This window comes from Scheffersomyces xylosifermentans (assembly GCF_036884685.1).
Source record: "Scheffersomyces xylosifermentans strain CBS 12540 chromosome Unknown RJT20scaffold_7, whole genome shotgun sequence".
NCBI classification, from domain to species: domain Eukaryota; kingdom Fungi; phylum Ascomycota; class Pichiomycetes; order Serinales; family Debaryomycetaceae; genus Scheffersomyces; species Scheffersomyces xylosifermentans.
In genome coordinates, this window is record NW_027042945.1 from 883,419 (window position 1) to 906,152 (window position 22,734).

Genomic DNA, 22,734 nt, shown 5'->3' on the forward strand with positions numbered 1-22,734 from the left:
GCATTGAGATTTTCAGAATTTCGACTGCTTTCCTCCAACTCGCTATCTACAAGTTCCCTTAGACCTCTATTCTTCGAACCCATCTGTTTCGTATAAACTTCTCTTCCCTAAATATACAATCAATACTTCTACCTTATGATGAGATGCTCATTAAGAAAGTGATAGTATGTGTCTCTACCAGAAATTGCAGCCATTTTTATCTATACATTTATAAGACATGATATTAATATACATATATATGGATAAAGAGAACATGAAGTGAAACTAACTATTTTTAAATACAAATAAAATACACCAAAACTCGAGAGCTTGAAAGAAAATCCAATTACAAGTACAATTACAAAACAGAAGCAATTAGGCTCACACCTTCCAGAGCTTACCTTCTGCGTAGAAGATCTTGTTTTCGTTTTCCATCAAAGCTAACGCAGCCTTCATTTCTTCTTCTCCAAAGATATCTTCTTGAGGAATGTCCTGGTTGATAGCTTCGGTAACGCTTTCGAGAGGGGCCGACCCACTTTCGTTATCAAATAAAGTAGATTGTGTGACCCTGGAAATAATGGCAAGGAAAGTAGCGTATCTTTCACTACTGATTCCTCCGCTTGCGGTGTTCACGGTTGAAGTGGCTCCAAGTGGTTGCTGTGCTTCGTTCAAGTGCAAATTAATAAGCTCCTGTTCTACAGAATCTTCTGTTGGTGGTGTGAGAGAAGGTGTGCGTTGTTGAATTTGATTTCTGAGCCTTGTTCTTGCAGTACTTGGTCTTGGAAGAACTTCATCATCACTAAGTTCTTCTTCGTCTTCTTCAGACTCAGGCTCTGAATCTGATGCCACGGCCGTCTTTTGCTTCTTGGCTCTTGATTTAGATGTAACTTCCTTGAACAAGGCAAACCTTAACAACTCCTCTGCAACCTTGGCATCCTTGACGTCAATTGTCTTGGACAATCTTACCTTAGCATGAGCAGTAGCCAAACGAATCAAAGTTTCCAAAGTTCTGGCTGTGATTGGCGCGGTGTGTCTTTGGTTGTTGTCGATCAAATCATTTCTCAATCCAGAGTATGTGCCTACAATGTACTCAGAAGCTTTCTTAGTCAAGACTGGCTTTATTCTCTGCTTGGCGTATTGGATATATTTCTTCAAGAATGGAATTGACAAAATTGTAGGACTCTTCTTGGACTTGGATGCCTGGACTCCAGTGTGTAATAATGCGTTGAATTTTTCGAAAACAGGTTGTTCCAATTCTTCCTGTTCATTGGTAGTATCATCTCCTACTGCTAAGGACAAATTAGACTTCTCTCTAATAGGTTCTCCCTCTAAAAGGCCAGGAGGAATGAATCTGTGCATTCTCAAAACGTGCTCAGAAATGACTCTATCCTTGGTTGGCTGAACGTCATCTGTGACCACGAAAAGCAAATCGAAACGAGACAATAACGAATCTGGCAAAGCAATGTTCTTATGAGGATCTTTGTGTACATCGTATTGACCGAAAACTGGGTTAGCAGCAGCAATAACAGAACAACGAGCGTTCAAGGATGTGTGAATACCAGCCTTGGCAATAGTAACAGTTTGTTGTTCCATGACTTCGTGGATAGCCACTCTGTCTACGTCAGACATTTTGTCAAACTCATCAATACACACTACACCTCTATCAGCCAAGACCATTGCACCGGCTTCTAATCTTCTTTCTCCTGTTTCCTTGTCGGTAGTGACAGCAGCAGTCAAACCAACACCGGACGAACCTCTACCAGTAGTCGCAATAGCCAAAGATGTTGTATTTAAAACGAATCTCAACATTTGCGATTTAGCAGTGGATGGATCACCAACCATTAATATATTGATGTCACCTCTCAAATGAGTACCATTATCCAAATTCTTCTCTACACCTCCCAACAACATCAAAAGAGTTGCCTTTTTGATGTAGTCAAAGCCGTAAATAGATGGGGCTAATGAAGTAGACAAGACGTCAAAGATCTTCTTATCCTTGGACAATTTGTTGATATTTCTAACATCTTGATCTGTCAACTTCTCTTGGGAAGCAACAGCGGTCGATCTGGCGTGCAATGGGTATACGGAGTTACTCAAAATAACAGTCTTAAATGAGGAAGAACTATTAGAAGCACCACCAAGTGCTCTGTAGACACCGACAATCTGGATACGGTCACCTGGTTTAGTCAAGTCAACTAAATCGTCATCTAAAATAACATCTACAGATCTTGGTAATTGACCGGCTGGTGCAGACTCTGGCATTTCTTGCACAGATATTTTCTGGTGATCTCTGTAGGTGGAATAACCGTACTCCGTAGTTAACTTATTACCATCCACGTCCTCTGTTGGATAGATGGCTGCTGTTGCAATGGGATCAAACGAGGTTGTTTGATCCCTGTATTCTCTAGCGTAGAATCTTGTAGTCTTCTCGGCATAATGGACCGATCTGATGATTTTAGGGCGGACAAGTGAAGCTCTTGTAACGATACCTTCGATGGAAACCATCTTAGAAAGATGACCTGAGTTGATAGATCTTGGTGTCACTTGGTGGTCACCAAAGGAACCTCTGAAAGAGAGGTAGAACTGTTGGTTCTGGTCGTATTCATCAGGGAAAGAAGGATCCGAAGGGTCGTAAATGGTAAGCACGGTATCTCTGAGTGCTCTTTCACACGCTGGAAGGAAATCAGCTGGTGTGTTGAGAAGGCCCCTCCAGAATTCTCTGTCGAAGTCTCTGACTTCATCTATGGATACTGAGAGACGATATTTACCTTTAGTGAGCATGTCTTTAATCTGAGTACGGTAATTTGTAGCGTCGACGTCGATACGGTCGAGGAATTCCTGGAAGCGTCTGACTCTGTCACCGAAGACGGCATCAATGGGCTGTTCGCCGAGGGTCGTGTCGTCCATTATGGATGTTATAAGGATGTGGTGATAGTTTGGTGTTTAGTGGAAATACCAGGGAGAATGGTGGTGAACGAAGGACAATAAGATGCGATGTCGGGAGTAGGATATCAACAGCAAGTGTAGGGTTTATGTAATGGATCGACTGTGATCTTTATGCTTAACGATAGCTTCCACTATGAGTGAACTTCTTAAACGATGATGTAAAGAAAAGAAAAGAAGAATAACACGAAAGAAACGGGTGTTTCTATTTTCTTTTTTGGAAGAAAATCAAACAAAATCAAAAATGCTACAACAAACTCCAACCCAATTAGTCGATTCTTTTTCTTCCTAGGAAAGGAGTATTACAAGCAAAAATCAAAAGGCTTTCAATCAACCGCCAGTAAAAGGAAACTGACAGCCAAAAAAAACAAGAAGCCAAAGCCCAAAGGCACGGAGAATCCTGAAGAGGGCAAGCAAATAAAATTGGCGTGGAAAAAATTAGACGCTGGACGCGTCCAATTATATTTCCCAAAGGGGATAAATTGGATGAATATTATGAGTGTACATGTGTGTAAGTGTGTAAGATATAGCGGTATAAAATATATAATAATGTAGGTATTTGATAATGTAGGTATTTAATAATGTAGGTATTTAATAATGTAGGTATTTAATAATGTAGGTATTTAATAATGTAGGTCTATAACAACGTACGCATGTAAGGTTTGTAAGTGATATAGGAGTATAAGACATATAAGATGTATAACATATATGAGATGTATATAGGTATATATGATACATAATATAGAAGTGTATATAGGTTATAAAGATGTAAAAACAAGGATGTAAGTGTTTGTGTGTTGTTGTTATGTGTTCTATATCTTCCGTGTTCTATACCTTCTGTGTCTTCTGCGTGTATTCTTTGTGCTTTGTGCTAAGTTATCATTCAGTGTGTTGTATGTGCGTATGTACAGTGTGGACCATATGTATTGTATGTTGTGTACTAGTTGTGTACTAGTTGTGTACTAGTTGTATACTAGTTGTATACTATATGTATTCTGTGATGTGTATTCTGTATGTTCTATGCTGTGTGCTCTGTATGTTCTATGTGTTCTCTGTGTTGCGTATACTACTTGTTGCCTAGTAAATGTAATTACATGCTAATACTAGGTAGTCATATATATATGTACAGGTATTCATAGAGATATATATATGTATATATGTAGTATGGCTATTAGTAGTATATTCTACGTAGAATAATTGTACGATTTTATGTGCTATGGATTTGTACTATTCTTGTCTGTAACCTACCATAATTTATGTGCTATACTTATGCCCTAGTGGTACCCACAATATACTGTAATTGTAGACCTAGAAAACTATTAATATGAAGCATAATCCACCCATTTACGTGGTTCAGGTGTGTACGTTACTCTCGTGCTGCAATCTTTATTGGTACTCTGTGCTTCTTACCAATGGCTGCAAAATGGTCTCTCAATTACTTTAAAAATGCATTGGCAGTACAATTAACACTTGACAGTTCATATCATAAATACGACTAATTAGTTATAGACTGCGTCGATTCATTACTTTGTCATTTTCGTACACCTAAGGAGAATGCAATATACAACCCATTTCAGTATCATAGCATTGCCAATAAACTTGAACTACTTAGCAATTCTCTACAGCATACCCATATCGTCTGTACATTCATTCATCTATATTAAGGCTACTCCGCTCTATCTATAAAGTCCATCCCTCAGCATAGACCTTCTTCTCATCCTTGGCCTCAAAAAGATGGTCAAATTCCTCATATTCCAAGGCTGCCATTGTCTTGTATCTTCTATTCTTCTCACTATCCAAAAGAGTGAGATAACTCCAGTCCAAGAAGTCCTCCATGTTGTAACTATGCTTTCTGAATGGCTCTCCGAAGATCTTGGCCAAAGTAGCAATATTTGGATGGTAATGAGACATCAAGGTTTCCATTTCCCACAAGGAAGAGTGAATGGCGTCAGTCTTAAGTGGATCAACTTCATCATTGTTATATGGGTCAACATAGTCCTCGTCTTTGGACGCTTCTGTGTTGTGAAGCATTATCATACAGGTAGGGTGTCTCTTCAACAAGTTGTAAATGAAAGGGATGGTAATGACAACACCGGAAGCACTAGATCCAATCGATAATCTAGCCAACTTCTTGATGAAAGATGCAACTAAATTGGCTGACAAATGCGTGGAGGTAAGAAAAAGGTCACATAATCTGAAGAATCTGGATCTGTAACGAGTGTACAACAACTCTGGAGTCAATAAGGAGTACAACTTAGTGTAGAAATCAGGATATTCAAGGTTATATTTTCTCATCAACTCGTAAAGAGAGTTCAATGCAAGGATAGGGATGACTGGGTCGTCTGAGATGTTGTAGCAGTCGGTTAAGAAATCCATAATGCTCTGTGGTTGTGCCATGTTAGGGATTATTCTCTTATGCAAAATAAGCAAGATAGACTTGTACTGTGGTACCAGCAATGGGTACGATAAGATCTGAAGGAATGCTTTTTGGTATTGTGTTTTGAATTGTGATTGTTTGTATGCAATAGATGGTAATTTTCTTTGGATCCAAGTTTGTTGCTTTTCCAACTCATCAACTTCTTGGGTGAAGAGAAGTGGGCCCTTCATGATAGTAAAGAACTTAGAGAAAATAGAACGTAACTCTTCATCAGTTTTTGTTTTCTTCCAGTTTTCCAAGACTTCGTTTAAGTTATTGATGAAGTAGAATTGTAAATCCCAGTTAGCTGCGAATTTTTCAATGAATTCCAACACCAAGAAACTATCACTTGACCCGTCAGAAAGTACTTCTCCGCTCTTACTAAGAAGTAATGCTTCACATAATTTCTTGTATGTGATGTTAGGGAAGAAAAGATCGTTAGAACCGGACTTCAAGTACTGGCTTTCTAATCTGATCAAATTCAATACTATTTCAAGCAAATCCAACTGCAAGGAAGTTTCGTATTTGAATCTTGTTTGGATGAAATCGCAAGCAATGTCTTTGAAACTATCGTATTTGTTGATCAACCATTTAACTACAAGCTTTCTGTTGTCATCATATGACTTCTTTGCAACCAAATGGCCCTCTTTGAGTAAATGCTGGAACGCTTTAAACAACGACAAAGACAATCTACGACCTGCTGTTTCTACCTTGTCGTTCTTTTTCGACGCTATTTCCGTCTTTATAACCTCATACTGCCCTAATAAAGGAACCAAATTGTTATATTTCGACGATTGTATTATCTCATCTACTAAGTTTTGCATCTCATCGGTAGAGAGAAGAGCACTGGAAGACTCAGTATTTGACCCATTTTTCTTCTGAGCCTTGGAACTGCTCAGCTTTCCATTATCCAATTTACGTTTAGGAGCCATTTTCGTCTTCACAAACTCCAATATGCTCTTATACTACGATTTTTCACTACAAATCAACTCATCTATCATATATCTCCACTAGACATAATGAAAAATCCATACAGAAGATGAGATGTTGTGTGCAGGTACATCTATCATTAGTTTTAAAAAAACTTGAAATATTTCAGAGGGGTTACCCGGATCCCACCCGGCAAATTTTGTATAAAGCAATGAGGAATGGTTATTTAATTATATCTATGGTTCTTCTTGTTTCTCCATATGACCTTCCAAGTTTTATACACATGATGAAATCTCGCGTACTATCATGACAATTCCCTTTGGAGTTGAGTTGTTCCGTACGGAACGATTCCTCTGAAAATTGCTTGCTCGTAAGAGTAGGTTGGGTGTTATTGGTGATGGTGTCTGGCGCAACCATTCTTGTTACATTTAAACTAACGGACGCTAGGAGAACTTCTGACCCTTAAACAGGACGGTCATATTCTGTAGTTTTGGTGTGGAGACGCTCCTGCCAAAAGTTGTAGAAATTTAAGATAGCTGAGGTGTTGTGTATACTTTGTTTGGAACAGACTTGTGATCTGTTTATGTAGAAAATGGAGTATAGACGAAACACTCCAGAAATCTGAAAATTAGGGAAATTCGAATGGTGCTACGTTCAATCGAGAAGTCGTAAGAAGTACCTCTTCAGAATTATTGACATGTTTGGTCTTGTATGTCAAATAGGACACCCCAGATGAGCCTCTTCTTTTGACCCATACTATTACAATTATAGATACCGCTAAGAAATTACAATATACCCATCTACACTAGAAACTTTTAGTCACGAACTATGGATTGAATGCCAAAGATATACTAATTATACAAATGAACTTATAGATGAAAGAACAGAACCGACCCTAACAAAGCTGTTGCTACGGTACTCACAATCGTAACTGGAATTTAATGAGCACGAAGCATACAAATACATCCACAGCTGTGGAAATAGTAGTTGAATGTGTTTAAATGAAAGTCTCGTAAGGAACTGGAGCCAAAGTTTGAGGAACGTTACCTTCGGTGGTGATAACGTAGGCACCTCTTGGCTTGACTGGTTGTCTCTTTAATTGAACTTGTTCACCCTTCTCCTTGGCCTCCTTCTTGGCAGCAGCGTTAGACTTCACTCTGTTCAAGAACTCTTGACGACAAGCAGAGTGCTTGATGTGCTCAACTCTCAAGTTGACTCTCTTCTCAATGTATCTGTTACCAACAACCTTGTTGATGATGACACCGACGGAGGACTTGGTGACGTTGTAGATGATACCAGTCTTACCGTGGTAGAACTTGTGGGGCATACCCTTTTGGACGGCACCGTTGGCCTTGATGTCGACAATGTCTCCGACCTTGTAGGTCTTCAAGTAAGTAGACAAAGCAATGGTACCATGCTTCTTGAAGTCACGTTGGAAAGCGTAACGAGTACGAGATCTTAAACCGTGTCTAAAATATGTTAGTATAATGTCTAATTGATCGGTGACAGTGATTCGTTATAGCTGCTATGGCCAATTAAGTGGTACTTGGGTTGTGGATACCTGGTTAATCGTGCTTTTTACGTCATTTTCATTTATACTGAGCTCTCATTTCACTCTGTCTCTTAGATTTGCAATTTACTTCAATGGTTGTGAAAAACCATCCCTTTTTCACATTATCTCCACATCCAGAACTCAGAATTCAACGAAATTACTCTCTATTGGTACCCCATTCCATAGCAGACTCCTTCAGCTATCATTATACGTCTTGTTACATACGATTTACCCATTTTGTGCTAATTTGTATTCTATGATAGCCTCTAACGTTAACTAAGCTTTCTTTGAATAATGAAAATTTTTGTAAAGGTGAGTGGAAGACAGCTGTAGATGTGGTCATGTGATTACTCTCGCGTGAAAACTTAATTCTTTGAGGGCTTAAGCCCTGAACAAAAGTGCGAAAAAAAGGTAATATGGGTCCCGGCTTTAGGGTGGAGAGCTATTGCGTCTATTAGCTAATGACAGATATATCATACATTTACTCCATTAGCTGTATATATATACTGTTAGAGCGAGCTCGGGGGTCTTAACATTGTTCCCCGGTCTGTAGTATATCCACTTTTCATTTATCCCTTCGTAGGAAGAAGCCGTCAAAACTGGAAATAGTCCTCTTCTCGTATCTTCCTGTCTTCTTCTTCTATGCATACAATGAGTCCGATGTAAGTTCCTCTACAACCACCAAAAAACAAGAAGAAACTAGATCAGAGGAAGTTCAGAGTAAGCTTTTCTCTGCTAGCCCTTCTTCTTCCATCACTGCGGTTGCCTCTTATCCATACTCTAAATCAAGAATACTTCGCTTATGCTGCTTAAACCCTTCAACCGTACTAATGTATGTCTAATCTGTCAATGTCTTATATGCCATTCTGCAGACCCTTCGGTCCGAAGCATAGTAAACAAGTAAACAAACGGAACAACACAATAAAAACCCAGTAAACAAGTACAGATAAGCATAGTGGATTGCTAGTATAAATAGGCGTTGCTTTTGGTATCAGTAGTAATCCAGTATTTATTCCGAAGGACCTTTTGCAAGGTTGATACGAAGTGGTTCTATCATTTTTCACCCTCGGAACATAGCGAAGCGGACAAACAACCGGATAGCTAACACGCCATTTACCCAACGAAACACAATTACACCAGCACTGGAGATATAATGTTCGAGGAGTACACTCCAACGGAGAAGCATGCTAAGCATAGTGGGATTTCCAAGTATCTTATCATATTTCTGGCATGGTTGGGCTCTATAGCTTTCGTGACTACGCTTTCTCTTGGTGCGGTATTCTATCATATTTACCATAAGATAACTGGCCAAGAGAGGTATAATTTACCAGAGGATATCGATCGTGTTAATGGATATGTGCCAAGAAAGGCATTTCCAGAGCTTGAAAAGATGAAGCCTAGTAAAGATCTACGTTACTATGCCTTAGCCATGGGTTTGGACTTAGAGGAATACAACATCACAACAGAGGATGGATTCGTTCTCACGTTACACCATTTGATAGATCCTAAGGAAAGCGTATCGGATAGACAGAACAAAAAACCCGTTTTGTTACAACATGGCTTACTTTCGTGTTCTGGAGCATATCTCACTACTGGACATAATTCCTTGGCATACCATTTCATAGAATCTGGGTACGATGTGTGGTTAGGCAACAACAGATCATGGTTTGAACCCCGTCATACTTTCTTAGAGGGCAATTTACTCCATAATGAAGAATACTGGGATTGGGATATTAGAGAATTAGCTTACTATGACTTACCAGCCATTATCGAAAATGTATTGTCTCACAAACCCAACCATGACAAATTAATTTTGGTAGGGCACTCACAAGGATGCACGCAATCGTTCATCATGTTAAGAAATGGTAATCTTTCACATATCCACAGCAAAATTGAGTATTTTTTCCCATTAGCCCCAGCCATTTTCCCTGGCTACTCGTTCCATGATAGAGGTTTCATTAGATTTATTCACAACAAAGGAAAGTTGGGCTACAAGTTATGGTTCGGGTGCTGCTCATTCTTGCCTAACTTGAGTAAGTTTAGGTACTACTTTGCCACACAAAAATTCTTTGGATTTATGTCTTACATCATGTTCAAGTTTTTGTTCGGGTGGAATGCCAGGAAATGGGGTAAAGAGCATAAAGTATGGTATTTCTGTTTTGTTTACAATGTCACATATGTCTCATCCAATTTGATGAGCTGGTGGTTGAGTTTCTACGTGGACAATGGTTTTTCCAATCAATTGCAACCAAAGCAAGCTTACAAAACTGGTGCCAACCACACCTACGTCCCAGAGAATGAAAACGCAAAGGAAGGTATTCCTGAAAAGGACGATTCGAAGTCATTTTTTCCATTCAAGAAATCGTGGTTCACTGACAGTAATATCAGTGTTCCAATGGTTATATTCACCGGTGGTTTGGACTTCTTGGTTGACGGTAAGAGACTTATTACTCACATGAGACATTACGAGCCCAACTACGCCGAAGGAAAGAATCTTGAAATTGTGGAAATAGACGATTACAACCACGTAGATGTGGTATGGGCAGAAGATTTGATCGGAAACATTGGTATGATTATTACTGACAAGTTAAAATCGGTCGAAGGTACTGCCCAGAACCTGAGTTATAGCCCAGAAACTGAAAAGGAGAACTAGTTGTGGTCACCACTAACAAGGAGAATGACAATAATAAAAAATAAGCTCTCAGCAGTAGACGACGGAATCCCGGATTACTTCAATTTATTAGCATTATATAAAAACTTACCATTCTTAATAAATAATAATTAATATGCTTACGTTTTTACACCTACATTGTTTTTGTCCTATGCTACTCTGAAGTCTCCAGGCGCTGCAAGTTGCCACTCTGGGAAACTATAATGTAAGCGCTGCGAAACAAAAACATAATTAATAGTCATTCCTCACACTCCAAACCTACTGCATTCCGATTCACCCACAACAAACATGAATTACAGTTTCCTGGTCACAACTCTAACCCCACAAACTCTTCTAGATTTCTTAACACATTTGGCTGTCATTGGAATTTTTCCGAAAAGAATTACCCCTTTGGGATGAAAATGCGGAGGAACTCAGTGCGGCATTCTATGCTTGCGGTACGGATGTGGATGTTTCTCGGAAAAAATGGCCGCAAGAGCGGGGCTCATATGGCACAAAAAAAATTGCAATCACTGTTTTGGGATTCCGTACTTTATGTGATACAGAGGCATAGGAATGTTAAGTGCGTTTATATATATATATACATATCGAGGCATATCCACTATCTCTTTTGTATGGAGTTGGTACATCATAGCAGAAGGTTAGAATTCTGCTTTTTAACTTGGATTAGCTGTTGTGGTGTTGTTTTGACAGGTACCTGTGCCCCTCTCGCTTCGGAATAATGACAGTTACAAAGAAGATTCCTATTTGGCTTGATTGCGACCCTGGCAATGATGATGCTTTCGCCATCTTGTTGGCACTCTTTGATCCTAGGTTCGACTTGCTTGGAATATCAACCGTCCATGGAAATGCTCCTTTGGATATGACTACCCACAACGCCCTAGCATTGTTAGACATGCTAAACATCAAACCTGGAACCATCAAGGTTTACAAAGGCTCCGAGAAGCCTCTTATTAACCCTCCAAAGTATGCTGCAGAAATGCATGGCCATACCGGTATTGGCGGTGTTATCTTCCCTGAACATACCAAAAATCAAGTTGCGGAAGACATGACTTATTTGGAGGCATTAAAACATGCCATTTTGAATTATGAGAATGAGATCTGTTTGGTATGCACTGGTACATTGACTAACATCTCCAAATTGATCTCTGTATATCCGGAATTGAAGGATAAGATCAAATATGTCTCCATTATGGGTGGGGGAATCAATATGGGAAATGTGACTCCATTTGCAGAGTTTAACTTCCATACCGACCCACATGCTGCCCAGGATGTTGTGAAAGCATTTAGCTCCAAGATCATATTAACACCCTTGAACTTAACTCATAAGGCAGTGGCTACAGAAGAAGTCAGAAACAGAATATATGATAGAAAGGACCCAAAAAGGAGCTCTGGTACAAGGAAGTTGTTTTACGATATTCTAAACTTTTTTGCCAATGCTTACGCTAAGAAATACGGTATTACCGGTGGCCCACCCGTTCATGATCCACTTGCTTTGTTCAGCTTATTACCATTCATTGATCTGGATCCTGAAAACGAATACGGCTACAAATACTTAAGAAGAAAGTTGAATATTCTTACCAAAGGAGAACGTGAAGGTGAAAGCGTTGTAGCTAACGGCAATTATGACATGTCTGTTGAAGAAGACGACGGGGTTTACATTGGCGACAGTGTCAATGTTGATGAGTTCTGGGGTTCGGTTATCCAATCGCTTGAAGCTGCTGAGATTATCACGAACTACTAATGGGAAATGTAAAAGAATAACAAAAAGCATCTAATAGACTTATCGCATGGCATATCAAAATCATCCGCCCAATATTTATGTGGAATATAAAATAGCATATAATTTGTATAAATATTATAATTCTTATTATTGAAGATTAGAATGGAATAGAAATAGAGAAGGGTTACATTGTCCTAAGTGAAAGTTGCAGAACTACAAAAAGCAAGAATTGCAGAAGCATTCCTCTTGGTAGTTAGTCGTGGTATACAGCTTTTGCGATAAGAGAGGGGCTCAGTAGATGAAGCACATTTATTTCTCTTAAAAACAGAAGAAAGGAATAAAGTAATAACTTGGCTTTTTTGCAACTTAATTGCAAATCACAAATCAGCACCCTCCTCTTCCACCGGGCAGACGAAAGCACCGGCCAAGAATAGAGCTGGCTCATTAACGTTGTGATGCTGATAACTTAACACACCTACACCACCAGCGTCCAACATGAATGAAGGGTCGATGTTGATCTCTCTCTGGACCCATCTAGCTGCGAAACATCTCAAAATGTGACCATGTGCAACAACTATAATGTCGCTTGGCTCATTTTTAGCCAATGCTTCCTTGTGAATCACCTTGATCTTGGAAATGAAACGGTCCAATCTCTCCTTGACCTGAGTATGGACTTCACCGTTCTCACAACCATCTCTCCAGATGATCCATCTGTCTACGTCCTTGTCCAAGCCTTTTTTCTTTCTCAAGTCAATAATTTCCTGAGTCAACAAACCTTCGTAGTCACCGTACTCCCATTCTCTAATATCCTCATCGACAATAATAGGAATTCTGGCCTTTTGGATGTCATCCAAGCCCTCAGTAAGCAATTGCACGGTATGTTGAGCTCTCTTTCTTGGAGAAACAAAGATATGGGTAATATTTTGAGGCTTGATCATCTGGAACAGACTGTTTCCGATCAAGCTTTTACCCGTGTTTCTCATTTGCTTCACTCCGAAGTCCGTCAAGTCGATATCGGTAACTGAAGTGTGCTGCCCTGACTTTGACCATTCGGTCTGGCCATGACGAACAAAGATGATTCTTGGAGTAGGTTTCTTACCTGCGGTCATTGTTTCGACGTACTTAAAAATTCAAGTTCAAACCAAAAATATTGCAATTGAGCCAACTGACATCCAAATACTCCAACTGTTTCCGAATCCCAGAAAAATATGCCCTATTTTATATTCTAACTGGAACTCAGGAACCACCATCTACATGCTTAACAGTGTTCCGATATCGCGCCACGTGACTGCCATCATAGTGAAAAATTGATTCTCGGTTTGAAGAAATACGAAGCAGTGTAGTCGACGCGAAGTGATGGGTCAGAAGATACCGGTACACGGATAGTTCTAGTACGAAGTCGAGAGAGTAAGAATCTTTTGACGGGGATTTTGATAATAGAAGGTTTTGCTATTGTAGAAATATAAAAAATGTCAAGTAAGACAGAAATAGCGGAGAAGATCGTGGCTTTGTTGAAGACATTGCCTAAAGATAGAATACAGCATTACGCTTCATTCAAGGATGTGCAATTGGCAAGGTTCCAGAACAAGGAGTTGGTGAGCTCGATCAGCGAAAAGGACTTGAAGTTGCAATATGCTTCTCTCCGAGACTTGGTAAACGACAAATATAAGAACTACTATAAGTTGGATGACAAGTTGTTGAAGCCAAAGGGAAACCCTGAATATTACACTACACTCATGAGTAACATCAAGGGCGAGAAGAAGGAGAACTTCTTCAGTGCCATGAAGTACGTTATCATGGGCAAGTAAGATTGAGGAAGCGAAAGTTGAAGTTATCATAGAACGGTAGTATGGAACTTGTACATAGTAACCATGGAACAATGTGGTCAGTAAAACATTTGTATATTAGGATTCAAAGAAATGAACGTAAAAGTCTGAAAAATTGGTTGGAGGAGTGTAGTTCTACTGATGACTGAAGCAAAGTTGAGTGTAGCAGGGGATAAAGAATGAAAATTTGGTGGAATGGAGTTTCCAACAAGATGGGTGCAAGATGGAAACTGACAAGGGAAGATCACAAGGTTAGAGATTTAGCACCCAAAGCTTTGCAAAAAGCAGAATTTACTTAGTAATGAAGTAAATAACGGATTCAAACGTAGTCACCAATTACATGAATTAAGAGAACCCGATGCCTCTCTGATCATACTATAGTCGGGCAATATCGTTTCCTACAATATTGTACAAACTGTTGTAAGTACAACGCCCTCCTACAGGGTGTACACTACTCTACACCATGTTGGGGCTTACATCAAAGGGGTATATTATGAAGTAGAGGTCCACCATTTTTCCATTCTCTGTACTTTGTGCTGGTATAGAAGATGTAAGTACTATAAGAGAAGATGTTCTATAATTGTATAGTAGAAAATGTACTACTATAAAAGATGTACCATAATTGAAGATGTACCATAATTGAAGACGTACCATAATAGAAGATGCCCTGTAAGAAGATGCACTGCACCAGAAGAAGCAATGTACCACACACACTGGCACTAAGTACCATAATACAATACAATACAATACATACGACACATGTTACACCGTACCTCTCTCCCCACTATACAATACTGCCCATACAGAAGACCAAATGCTTCAGCCCAGTACACCTTGTGATGTGATACTCCACACAACCTCTCACCCAACACCCACCTCTTGCTATCACGTTGCTTTATTCCCCCAATCGCTCTCGCTAGAGCATAGACCCGTCTCGGCTATTTTGTGATGGAGTGTCACCGCAGACCCCACATATGGAAGGAAGCCTCAACCGTCGTCGGTTCGTGTATTGCTGTCTACGCTGTTAGGAGGCCTGTTTAAGTCAATAAGGGAGAGACAAGTAATTTCCTTCGTTGTGTTTGACATACCCTTTGACAGACACATTGGAAGACCTATTGGCAGAACTATTGGCACACCTTTTGGCACAGTAGACTTATTACAATACAAACCATCCGCCTTCCTGAAAGTTGCAACCGTCGCCTCCTTTCACCTCTCATTAACTCACCTCACTTCTCTTCTCTTCTCTTCTCTTCTCTTCTCTTCTCTTCTGTTCCCTCCCACACAACCTGACTACCACTCATCCGTACCTCTCACTGTGTACTCACCAGCACACACCTCACTCACTCACAAGTCTCACTACTCTCAATACACTCACACTCACTCCCAATACACTCATTCTCAATACTCTCACTCCCAATACTCTCACTCGCTACTCTCCCACCTCCCCTCCTGTACCTGTACCCACTGTTGGTTACCCCCACTGAAAAATCTCCGTCGCATCAAAACTACGTGGCTCCTATGAATTTTATAGTATATACAGACAGAAACGTTGATGCTACTGATTCGTAGTTTCTTTGCATCACCATTTTTTCTTTTTCTCTGGCAGTTTCGTTTGGCAGTAAGTTTTTTTTTTGTTTGGATTTTGCTTTTGCATTCACTTTTGATCGGTTTATATCTTGTGGTTCACTCGCCTATAGACGACCCCTTGACCCTTCATAAGCTCAGTCATTCACTACCATGGCGCGGTTTCTAGCAACCATCAGAGGCTCGCGCCCACTACAGCTAATCTCGGTCCTCGTAATACTCATAGTGACGTATCTACTCTTACCAGCAAGCTCGGATGACGAGTCATACACACCAGAGCAATTGAACTCCATTCTCCAGAATAAGGACAAGACCGTGGTGTCCATAAAAAAGGTCGAATTAACAGCACAGGACTTGTCCCAGCCGTACCTCGATGCTTCCAGTTTCAAGGTCAAGAATTGGGATTTGGCGGGGAACACCCTAATCAAAAACAAAGACTACATCAGATTGACCTCTGACCGTGCCCATCAGGTCGGTAACATGTTCGCCAAGATGCCGATCCAGGCTGAATCATTCGAAATGGAATTAACCTTCCATATACATAGCCGTTCATCTCACGGTTTGATAGGTGACGGTTTTGCAGTCTGGTTATTGGATAGAAAATCAGACATAGGTGACGTGTTTGGTGTGCAAAACAACTTCAATGGTCTTGGTGTCATGTTGGACACTTATAAAAACGGAAAAAGAGGCCATTTCCCCTTTGTCAATTTGATGTTGGGTGATGGCAGAACAAGATATAATAAGGGTACAGATGGTTACGAAACAAGATTGGCCGGCTGTACTGCCAAAGGTTTGGTTAATCCTTCTTCAAAGGAGACCAAAATGCGTTTGGTTTACATTAAAAACGGATACTTATCCGTAGACTTCAATTATAATGGAAAACACGAGGAATGGACCAACTGTGTGACATTGACAGACGTCGTATTACCTCGAATTAAATATTTGGGCTTCAGTGCAGAGACTGGACAATTATCAGAAAATGTGGATGTAATAGAAAACAAGATGTATGCCTTGTACAAGCCAAACGGAGAGTTCGTTGGGTCGATTGAAGAACTTCACAAATTGATCGATGAACAGGCAGAATTCGAAAACGACTTGAAAGAAGTTATTGAAGACAAACAGAAGAGAAGAGAGACTGGTACACAGAGAAACAGAGTCTTCAAAAAGACTAGGTCAACAGGTAAACGTAAGTCATTGCAAAGATTGAGAAACAGTGAAAAGAGAATCAAAGAGAGAGAAAGAAAGTTAAGATTGGAGTTGTATGGAGATGAGAATGCCACGTTCCCTAGAAGAGTTCTCTCGACTGTTCTTACAACTATCAAATTCCTCATCTATGCGATTATCACCATCTTATTGGTGTGGTTTGCCTTCATTGTGTATAGAGTTCAAAGGCAAAGAAGAAAATCCAAAACGACTGGTTTGTTGGATTGAAAAAGGAAGTATAAGAAAGGAGGCAGTTTTGGACCGTGCTAAGATCCAACATATAATTCGAACTTTGGGACACAGTTCCAGATCGTCTCATGGACATGAGACGTGATCCAATCTCATACAATGACATTATAGTAAGTCAGTCGTCCCTGGTGGTTGAGTTCAATGCGATGTAACTCACCGTCGATGTCTACAAATGCCATCATTATGGATCACCTTGTACAAAATATTAAATTTTATTAATTGCATTATCGCAGTGGAAACTAATATTTATATATATAAAAACGTTAGAAATGCACAAGTTTTGTTTTCATAGGAAGATAATTGTCTCATAACAATATGTGAGAGACGAAGTTTCTCACTGGATTAATTATGTATGAGATAACGTTGATTGGCTTTTGGAATCACCCATCTCCTTCTCGAAGTTCTCCGACTTTCGAGGATGTTTCAAGATTGTTTTTTTTTTTAATTTCCGATCTATTAAAATGCCATTGGACCTATGGATCAACTCTTTCTCTTTCTCAAACCAGCAGCTGGGGCAGCGGCCTTTGGTGGGATCTTCTCCTCCTTGGCTAAGAAGGAGTTTTCTTTGGCCTTAGTAAGGATTTCGGTGTCCTCGTTATTGGTAATAATGTCCAACTCGTAAGTCTTTCTTGTGATACCAAAAACCTCGTGAACAAGGGTCTGGAAAGAATTGAGTACATTCTTGAAAGGGTTGATCTCTTTGGTCTCATTCACAACAACGAATCCCTTCATACGCAAAACCAAGTCAATATTATCATTGAAGGACATCTCGTCGATAAGCAAGCTAACCTTCTTATTGTTGACGTCCTTGATACCCTTAGACTTGGCGTATGCCTGGAAAATCTCTCTACTTCTGAAAATACTCCAATCGAGCAACAAACTCTCAAAATCCACCTTGCTGAATACCTTTCTGACATGTAATCCGGAAATTCTGATTGTCAATTTATCATTAGTTGCATTTTCAAAATCTGGATTTAAGGTACAGATAGCAATTGGGGAATCACGGTAGATAATCATTTGTGTGTTAGCACCTTGGTTATACAATTGGATATCCTTGGCAGTTTCGAGGTCAGCAGGTAACTTAGAGTATTGGTGAACGTTGAAACCGAAGATTTCTGTAGCGTAACCTTCAGTAATCATCTTGTCGGAGACAACTTTCAATTCGTCACTGAGGAAGTAGGCAGTGACACCAATGATTGCCATGACGGAAGCAATGGCTGGAAACACGGACAAGACCTGGAATCTGAAGTCGTTGGACTTGATGAAAAACAAAAGGTACTCAATAATGTCATCTGAAATAAGGATGTAGTCCCAAGTTTGATAAACGAAGGTTGCTGGGATAACTGTTAAGTATACACTCAAGGTGTATGGGTGCCAGAAGAGGTATCTGTTTAACTTGGACTGCAATTGTCTGTAGTTGTCACCATGAAGTGAGAGAGCAGCTTGGGTGTAGTCTGGAGTGAGGTTCTTCTTGACAAGCTTTGGCAAAGCATTCAGGTCCAATGGCTCGTTCAAGTTGACTTCTTTTTGGATAGCCATGATGGAAGATGATACAAGTGCGGTTTCGGTGGGGAACTATCGACTATGACCAAATATATGGGAAATAGAAGCAGTATATGTACTAAGATATAATCTTTATATGTATAATAATGTATACGATATATTCATATATTATATGATTCTTCTGTTGTACCAATAAATCTGACACACAAAGAATACTGTCAACCAGCCTTCAAATTATTTACACGCCCATCTCTCACTATATATATGTATAATTTACGATGATCTCCTACATAAGACTATAAAGGCGTGCAGCCAGATGAGTGTAGGACGAAGCGAGAGTGGACAGAGAGAGTGGACAGAGAGAGTGAGTATGGAGAGTGTGTGTGTGTGAGTAGAGGAATGAGAAGGAAGCATAGTGGTGACTAACAACAATCGGAGAGTAATATGTGACCTCAGCACAGAAGTGTATCTGTAAATGTGTGTATGTTTTTTATGTGCTATTCATCTAGGTGAGAGCGATGAGTGATAGAGAGTGTGTATGAGTTCATGGTTATTGGTGTATCTAACGTCTACATACACTGGACGTATAACTATGAGTGCAAAACGGAAGAGATGAGTGCAAAAAGGAAAGAAATGGCAAAAAGAAATTAGAGCGTAGAGAGAATTAATGAGTTGCAGCGAGTGTAATAAGCGCACGTGGGGAGTTTCCCCAAAAAGAAGGTGATGGAAGCGAATAGTTGAAGCGACGCTGGGAATACGAGGACTGCCACTGAAACTGCAACTACTCCTACAGTGATAGGTGTATTTTGCATCTGTGTGTATTTGTGTGTGTGAGTTGTGGAGAGAGACAAAGAGGTGTAGACAGAAGGAAGGTGAGAACAGTAGGGAGGTGAGAACACAAGGTTGATGAGCACAGAAAGAAACTATGAGAACGATGAGAACGATGTAGCCTGGAAATCGAGTATTTGTCAAAGAAAATAGAAGACGGAAAAAAAGCATTTTCCACCAGTTCAGATCTATAGCATATCGAAGCCAAGTATCGAATCAAGATCTCACTTGACAGCATTCTACTATGTCTTCATTAGCTCATATGTATATCTTTATTTACGAGGCATGCAAATTTCTTACTGACAGCTGCCCGTCAATGCCTGTGTGGAGCAAATGGGTGCAAATGGTGGGGACCGCTCGCCAAGAATGCGGGACTCCGAAAGGAAAGTGATACGGGGTAAGCGAAAGGAAAATACACTGAAACCTGGAGTGAGTGGGAAGTGGAAAAATTGAAATGTTTGGCATGTACTGTTGTTGTGGTAAAATAGAATTACCTAGCCGTGAAATGTCATAATGTCAAAATATCATAATGTCTAAGAAAGTTCGTGGGGAGAACAGTTGGCTAGCCTATTAATAATCGAAGATACTCTGAAACAAATAACATAGTGTACGTCTTCTTCTAGCAGTGATTTGAGTCCGGAAATTTGAAGATTGAGCCCCTGGTTCAATTTGTTCAAGTTTGTCATCTTCAATGAACTAATCGATCTTCCTTCGAAACCCCGGGTTTTCCGTGCACAATCTACGAATACCAAAATTCCTGATAAATACACTCATTCATATCCTTTGTAGTCAAATTGGCAAATCATCCCATGAGAACAGCAGAAACATTCAATTAAGCTGAAAGACACTAAATGAAACATAAAAAATCTGGAAATTCTAGAAATTCAACTGTGCCAATTAATCAATGTGTCAACCCTTCCAGGGGTAGCCTCGCTATTTCCTCTTAATCAATGCTCGAACTAAAATAACGTACCACAAAAGAATTCGTATACTACTACTCCCCTTCTAATAAAACACATTGCATTCTCCTTGAGCCACCACCGTCGGTTCCAATCACATTCTAATCCCACTTGCCGCCGGAACTCATTACTGAAAGGGGCATTCGGAGATAGTTCCATTTTTTGCATTTCTTCACAGTTTCTCCGAGATTCAAAAATAAACTGCCCTTTCCGATCTGGCAATTAGTAATCTGATTCATAAATTTAATGCGACTACTACCACCGCACTAATCCCGATCCTCACAATGGCATAAACTCTAGCCCCTAAATCGTCTATCATTTAAACCCTCTCCCACCCTATCCCATACAATCCACTGTGGCTGCAATATTTCTGCGCGCGCATTATAAGGCTGCAGATTGCGAAAAGATTCCTAAAAAAGTGTGGATCAAGGAACCACCATGGAAAGCATAGATTACCAATGATAGTTCTGTTAGGTATGTCTTTTTTTCCACCACTCTTTGGTATGAGGTGATTCTTATCGGAAAGTTTTCATTTTGTATTGATTCTGGTCGGATTGCTGGCGAGAATTATAAATAAGTGTGAGGTCCAACGAATTTTTCATCTTGGCATAGTGTGCGTGTAGATTAGAGAGACTGTCTTGTCTATTATTGCTATTGTCCGAACTGAATAGTCCCTGAAAAGTTCACAATGCCTTCCATTGAAACCTACCAGTTCACTCAGGATGAACCCGTTCAGCTCTCTCCTCTGCAAGTGAGAACCGTTGCAATCATCGGAGGCGGTGCCTCTGGTGCAGTCATATCCGACTCCCTACTTAAGGAAGCAGGCTCTTCCATTTCGAAGATTACCTTGTTTGAAAGAAGATCCAAATTGGGCGGAGTTTGGGCTTTAGATACCGAAACCATTAAAACGCCAAACCATATTGTTCGCCCCGGTTACAACAGTCTCAAAGTTGATCCTCAGTTGGAAAACCCCTTCCACAAGAGAGAGAACAGCAATAAGTTCGATAAACTCATTACAACTCCCAAGATAAAGCAGGAGAGGTTTGAAGAAACTCCCAGTTATCAAGGTATTACAACTAATATCATTGAAAAAATGATGACATACAGTGATGTCAACCAGTGGACAGTCCCTGGGGTAGAAGATCCAGAGGAAAGAAAATATGTAAATGGACTTGTTGTTAAGGATTACATTGAAGCTTACATCACTAGAAACTTAGACAATGACAAATTCAGCTTAATTCAGAACTCTACGGTGGAAGATGTCGAGAAGATACCTAAGCAAGTTAGCAGCCCTGATGAGATCCCATATAAGTTTAGATTAACAATTAGACAACCTTTGAATGAGGAAAGTGATGTTTGGTACCAGGAGGACTTTGATTCCGTTGTGGTGGCCACTGGACATTATCATATTCCTCAAATCCCATACGTCAAAGGTTTATCGGAGTTGCAGGAAAAGTATGAAGATGTGGTTCAGCATGCCAAGTTCTACCGTAATCCTGATCCATATGAGGGCAAGGATGTGGTAGTAGTAGGCTCCAGAGCTTCTGGTGCTGACTTAACAAAATACATTGCCGACAAAGCCAATAATGTATATCAGTCGATCAGAAACCTTGAAAATACCAAGCGTTTATCGAAGAAGCCTAACATTATCTACAAGCCTATTATCAAAGAATACCAAATCCTTCCAGATAATAAGGGATTCAAAGTTATTTTCGAGGATGACACTGAAATTACTAACCCAGATCATGTTATCTATGCCACTGGTTATTCATTCTCGTATCCTTACTTAAACCGGTTGACAAATGGAAGTATTACCAAGGACGGCGGAATCATTCCAGACCTTTACCAGCATACTTTCCATATAAATGAGCCATTACTTGCGTTTGTCGGTGTACCAATCGATGGTGTCTCCTTTAGAGTATTTGAATATCAGGCCATTTTGGTTTCTCGTTACTTAGCAGGGAAGATAGCTTTACCAAATAGAATTGAGCAGAGAAGATGGGCCGATGAGAGATATGAACAGAAGGGCAATACAAGAGCTTATCATACTATTGGTGTCGTTGATGCCCTAGGCTATTTAGGAGGGTTGGTCAAATTAGGTGAGATTAGCAATGCCAAGTTGAATATTGGAAGACAGTTCCCTCCCTTGAAAGAAGAAGACTTGGCACTTTATAGAGCTGCTGGGGAAAGATTAAGACAATTTTGGGACGAGCGTTAGAGTTAGAGTTAGATATTTTGATATAATTTCAATTCAAACATTTCTTAGAAGGTGTATTTCATTTTTATAGAATATCCATCAAATGATTGAAAAAACCAACTTCATAAAAATGGTAATATCGCTAAACAAATGACAATCATCTGTTTAATC

At 39.9% G+C, this 22,734-nt stretch overlaps 10 protein-coding genes across 10 annotated transcripts; 5 read left to right on the forward strand and 5 right to left on the reverse strand. All coding sequences in view use genetic code 12, as the record gives it.

Annotated features, from left to right (window-relative positions):
* Nucleotides 1-190: 190 nt before the first annotated feature.
* On the reverse strand, nt 191-3,274 carry MCM3 (MCM DNA helicase complex subunit). The gene has a single exon (XM_064917782.1). The coding sequence runs from the start codon at nt 2,884-2,886 to the stop codon at nt 361-363; it is 2,526 nt and encodes an 841-aa protein (XP_064772545.1). The 5' UTR covers nt 2,887-3,274; the 3' UTR covers nt 191-360.
* Nucleotides 3,275-4,360: 1,086 nt separating this feature from the next.
* Nucleotides 4,361-6,418, reverse strand: NOC4 (ribosome biosynthesis protein). Its single transcript, XM_064920851.1, has one exon. The coding sequence runs from the start codon at nt 6,268-6,270 to the stop codon at nt 4,603-4,605; it is 1,668 nt and encodes a 555-aa protein (XP_064772546.1). The 5' UTR covers nt 6,271-6,418; the 3' UTR covers nt 4,361-4,602.
* A 662-nt stretch (nt 6,419-7,080) lies between these two features.
* Nucleotides 7,081-8,056, reverse strand: RJT20DRAFT_142693 (ribosomal protein L21e-domain-containing protein; the record flags this gene model as incomplete). Its single annotated transcript, XM_064918649.1, has 2 exons — nt 7,081-7,737; nt 8,046-8,056. 2 exons carry the CDS (start codon nt 8,054-8,056, stop codon nt 7,266-7,268), a joined length of 483 nt encoding a protein of 160 aa, XP_064772547.1. The 3' UTR covers nt 7,081-7,265.
* Nucleotides 8,057-8,763: 707 nt separating this feature from the next.
* RJT20DRAFT_130592 (sterol esterase) lies at nt 8,764-10,610 on the forward strand. Its single transcript, XM_064917783.1, has one exon. The coding sequence runs from the start codon at nt 8,974-8,976 to the stop codon at nt 10,471-10,473; it is 1,500 nt and encodes a 499-aa protein (XP_064772548.1). The 5' UTR covers nt 8,764-8,973; the 3' UTR covers nt 10,474-10,610.
* A 267-nt stretch (nt 10,611-10,877) lies between these two features.
* On the forward strand, nt 10,878-12,351 carry RJT20DRAFT_58664 (trifunctional uridine nucleosidase/nicotinamide riboside hydrolase/nicotinic acid riboside hydrolase). The gene has a single exon (XM_064920852.1). It carries the CDS (start codon nt 11,213-11,215, stop codon nt 12,233-12,235), a length of 1,023 nt encoding a protein of 340 aa, XP_064772549.1. The 5' UTR covers nt 10,878-11,212; the 3' UTR covers nt 12,236-12,351.
* A 1-nt stretch (nt 12,352) lies between these two features.
* RJT20DRAFT_58665 (histidine phosphatase family protein) lies at nt 12,353-13,550 on the reverse strand. Its single transcript, XM_064920853.1, has one exon. It carries the CDS (start codon nt 13,321-13,323, stop codon nt 12,592-12,594), a length of 732 nt encoding a protein of 243 aa, XP_064772550.1. The 5' UTR covers nt 13,324-13,550; the 3' UTR covers nt 12,353-12,591.
* Nucleotide 13,551: 1 nt separating this feature from the next.
* Nucleotides 13,552-14,259, forward strand: RJT20DRAFT_58666 (uncharacterized protein). Its single transcript, XM_064920854.1, has one exon. The coding sequence runs from the start codon at nt 13,684-13,686 to the stop codon at nt 14,020-14,022; it is 339 nt and encodes a 112-aa protein (XP_064772551.1). The 5' UTR covers nt 13,552-13,683; the 3' UTR covers nt 14,023-14,259.
* A 1,292-nt stretch (nt 14,260-15,551) lies between these two features.
* On the forward strand, nt 15,552-17,317 carry RJT20DRAFT_130597 (uncharacterized protein). The gene has a single exon (XM_064917784.1). It carries the CDS (start codon nt 15,778-15,780, stop codon nt 17,053-17,055), a length of 1,278 nt encoding a protein of 425 aa, XP_064772552.1. The 5' UTR covers nt 15,552-15,777; the 3' UTR covers nt 17,056-17,317.
* Nucleotides 17,318-18,781, reverse strand: PHO86 (Pho86p). Its single transcript, XM_064917785.1, has one exon. The coding sequence runs from the start codon at nt 18,613-18,615 to the stop codon at nt 17,557-17,559; it is 1,059 nt and encodes a 352-aa protein (XP_064772553.1). The 5' UTR covers nt 18,616-18,781; the 3' UTR covers nt 17,318-17,556.
* A 2,013-nt stretch (nt 18,782-20,794) lies between these two features.
* Nucleotides 20,795-22,592, forward strand: RJT20DRAFT_58672 (uncharacterized protein). Its single transcript, XM_064920855.1, has one exon. The coding sequence runs from the start codon at nt 21,055-21,057 to the stop codon at nt 22,582-22,584; it is 1,530 nt and encodes a 509-aa protein (XP_064772554.1). The 5' UTR covers nt 20,795-21,054; the 3' UTR covers nt 22,585-22,592.
* The last annotated feature ends 142 nt before the right edge of the window (nt 22,593-22,734 follow it).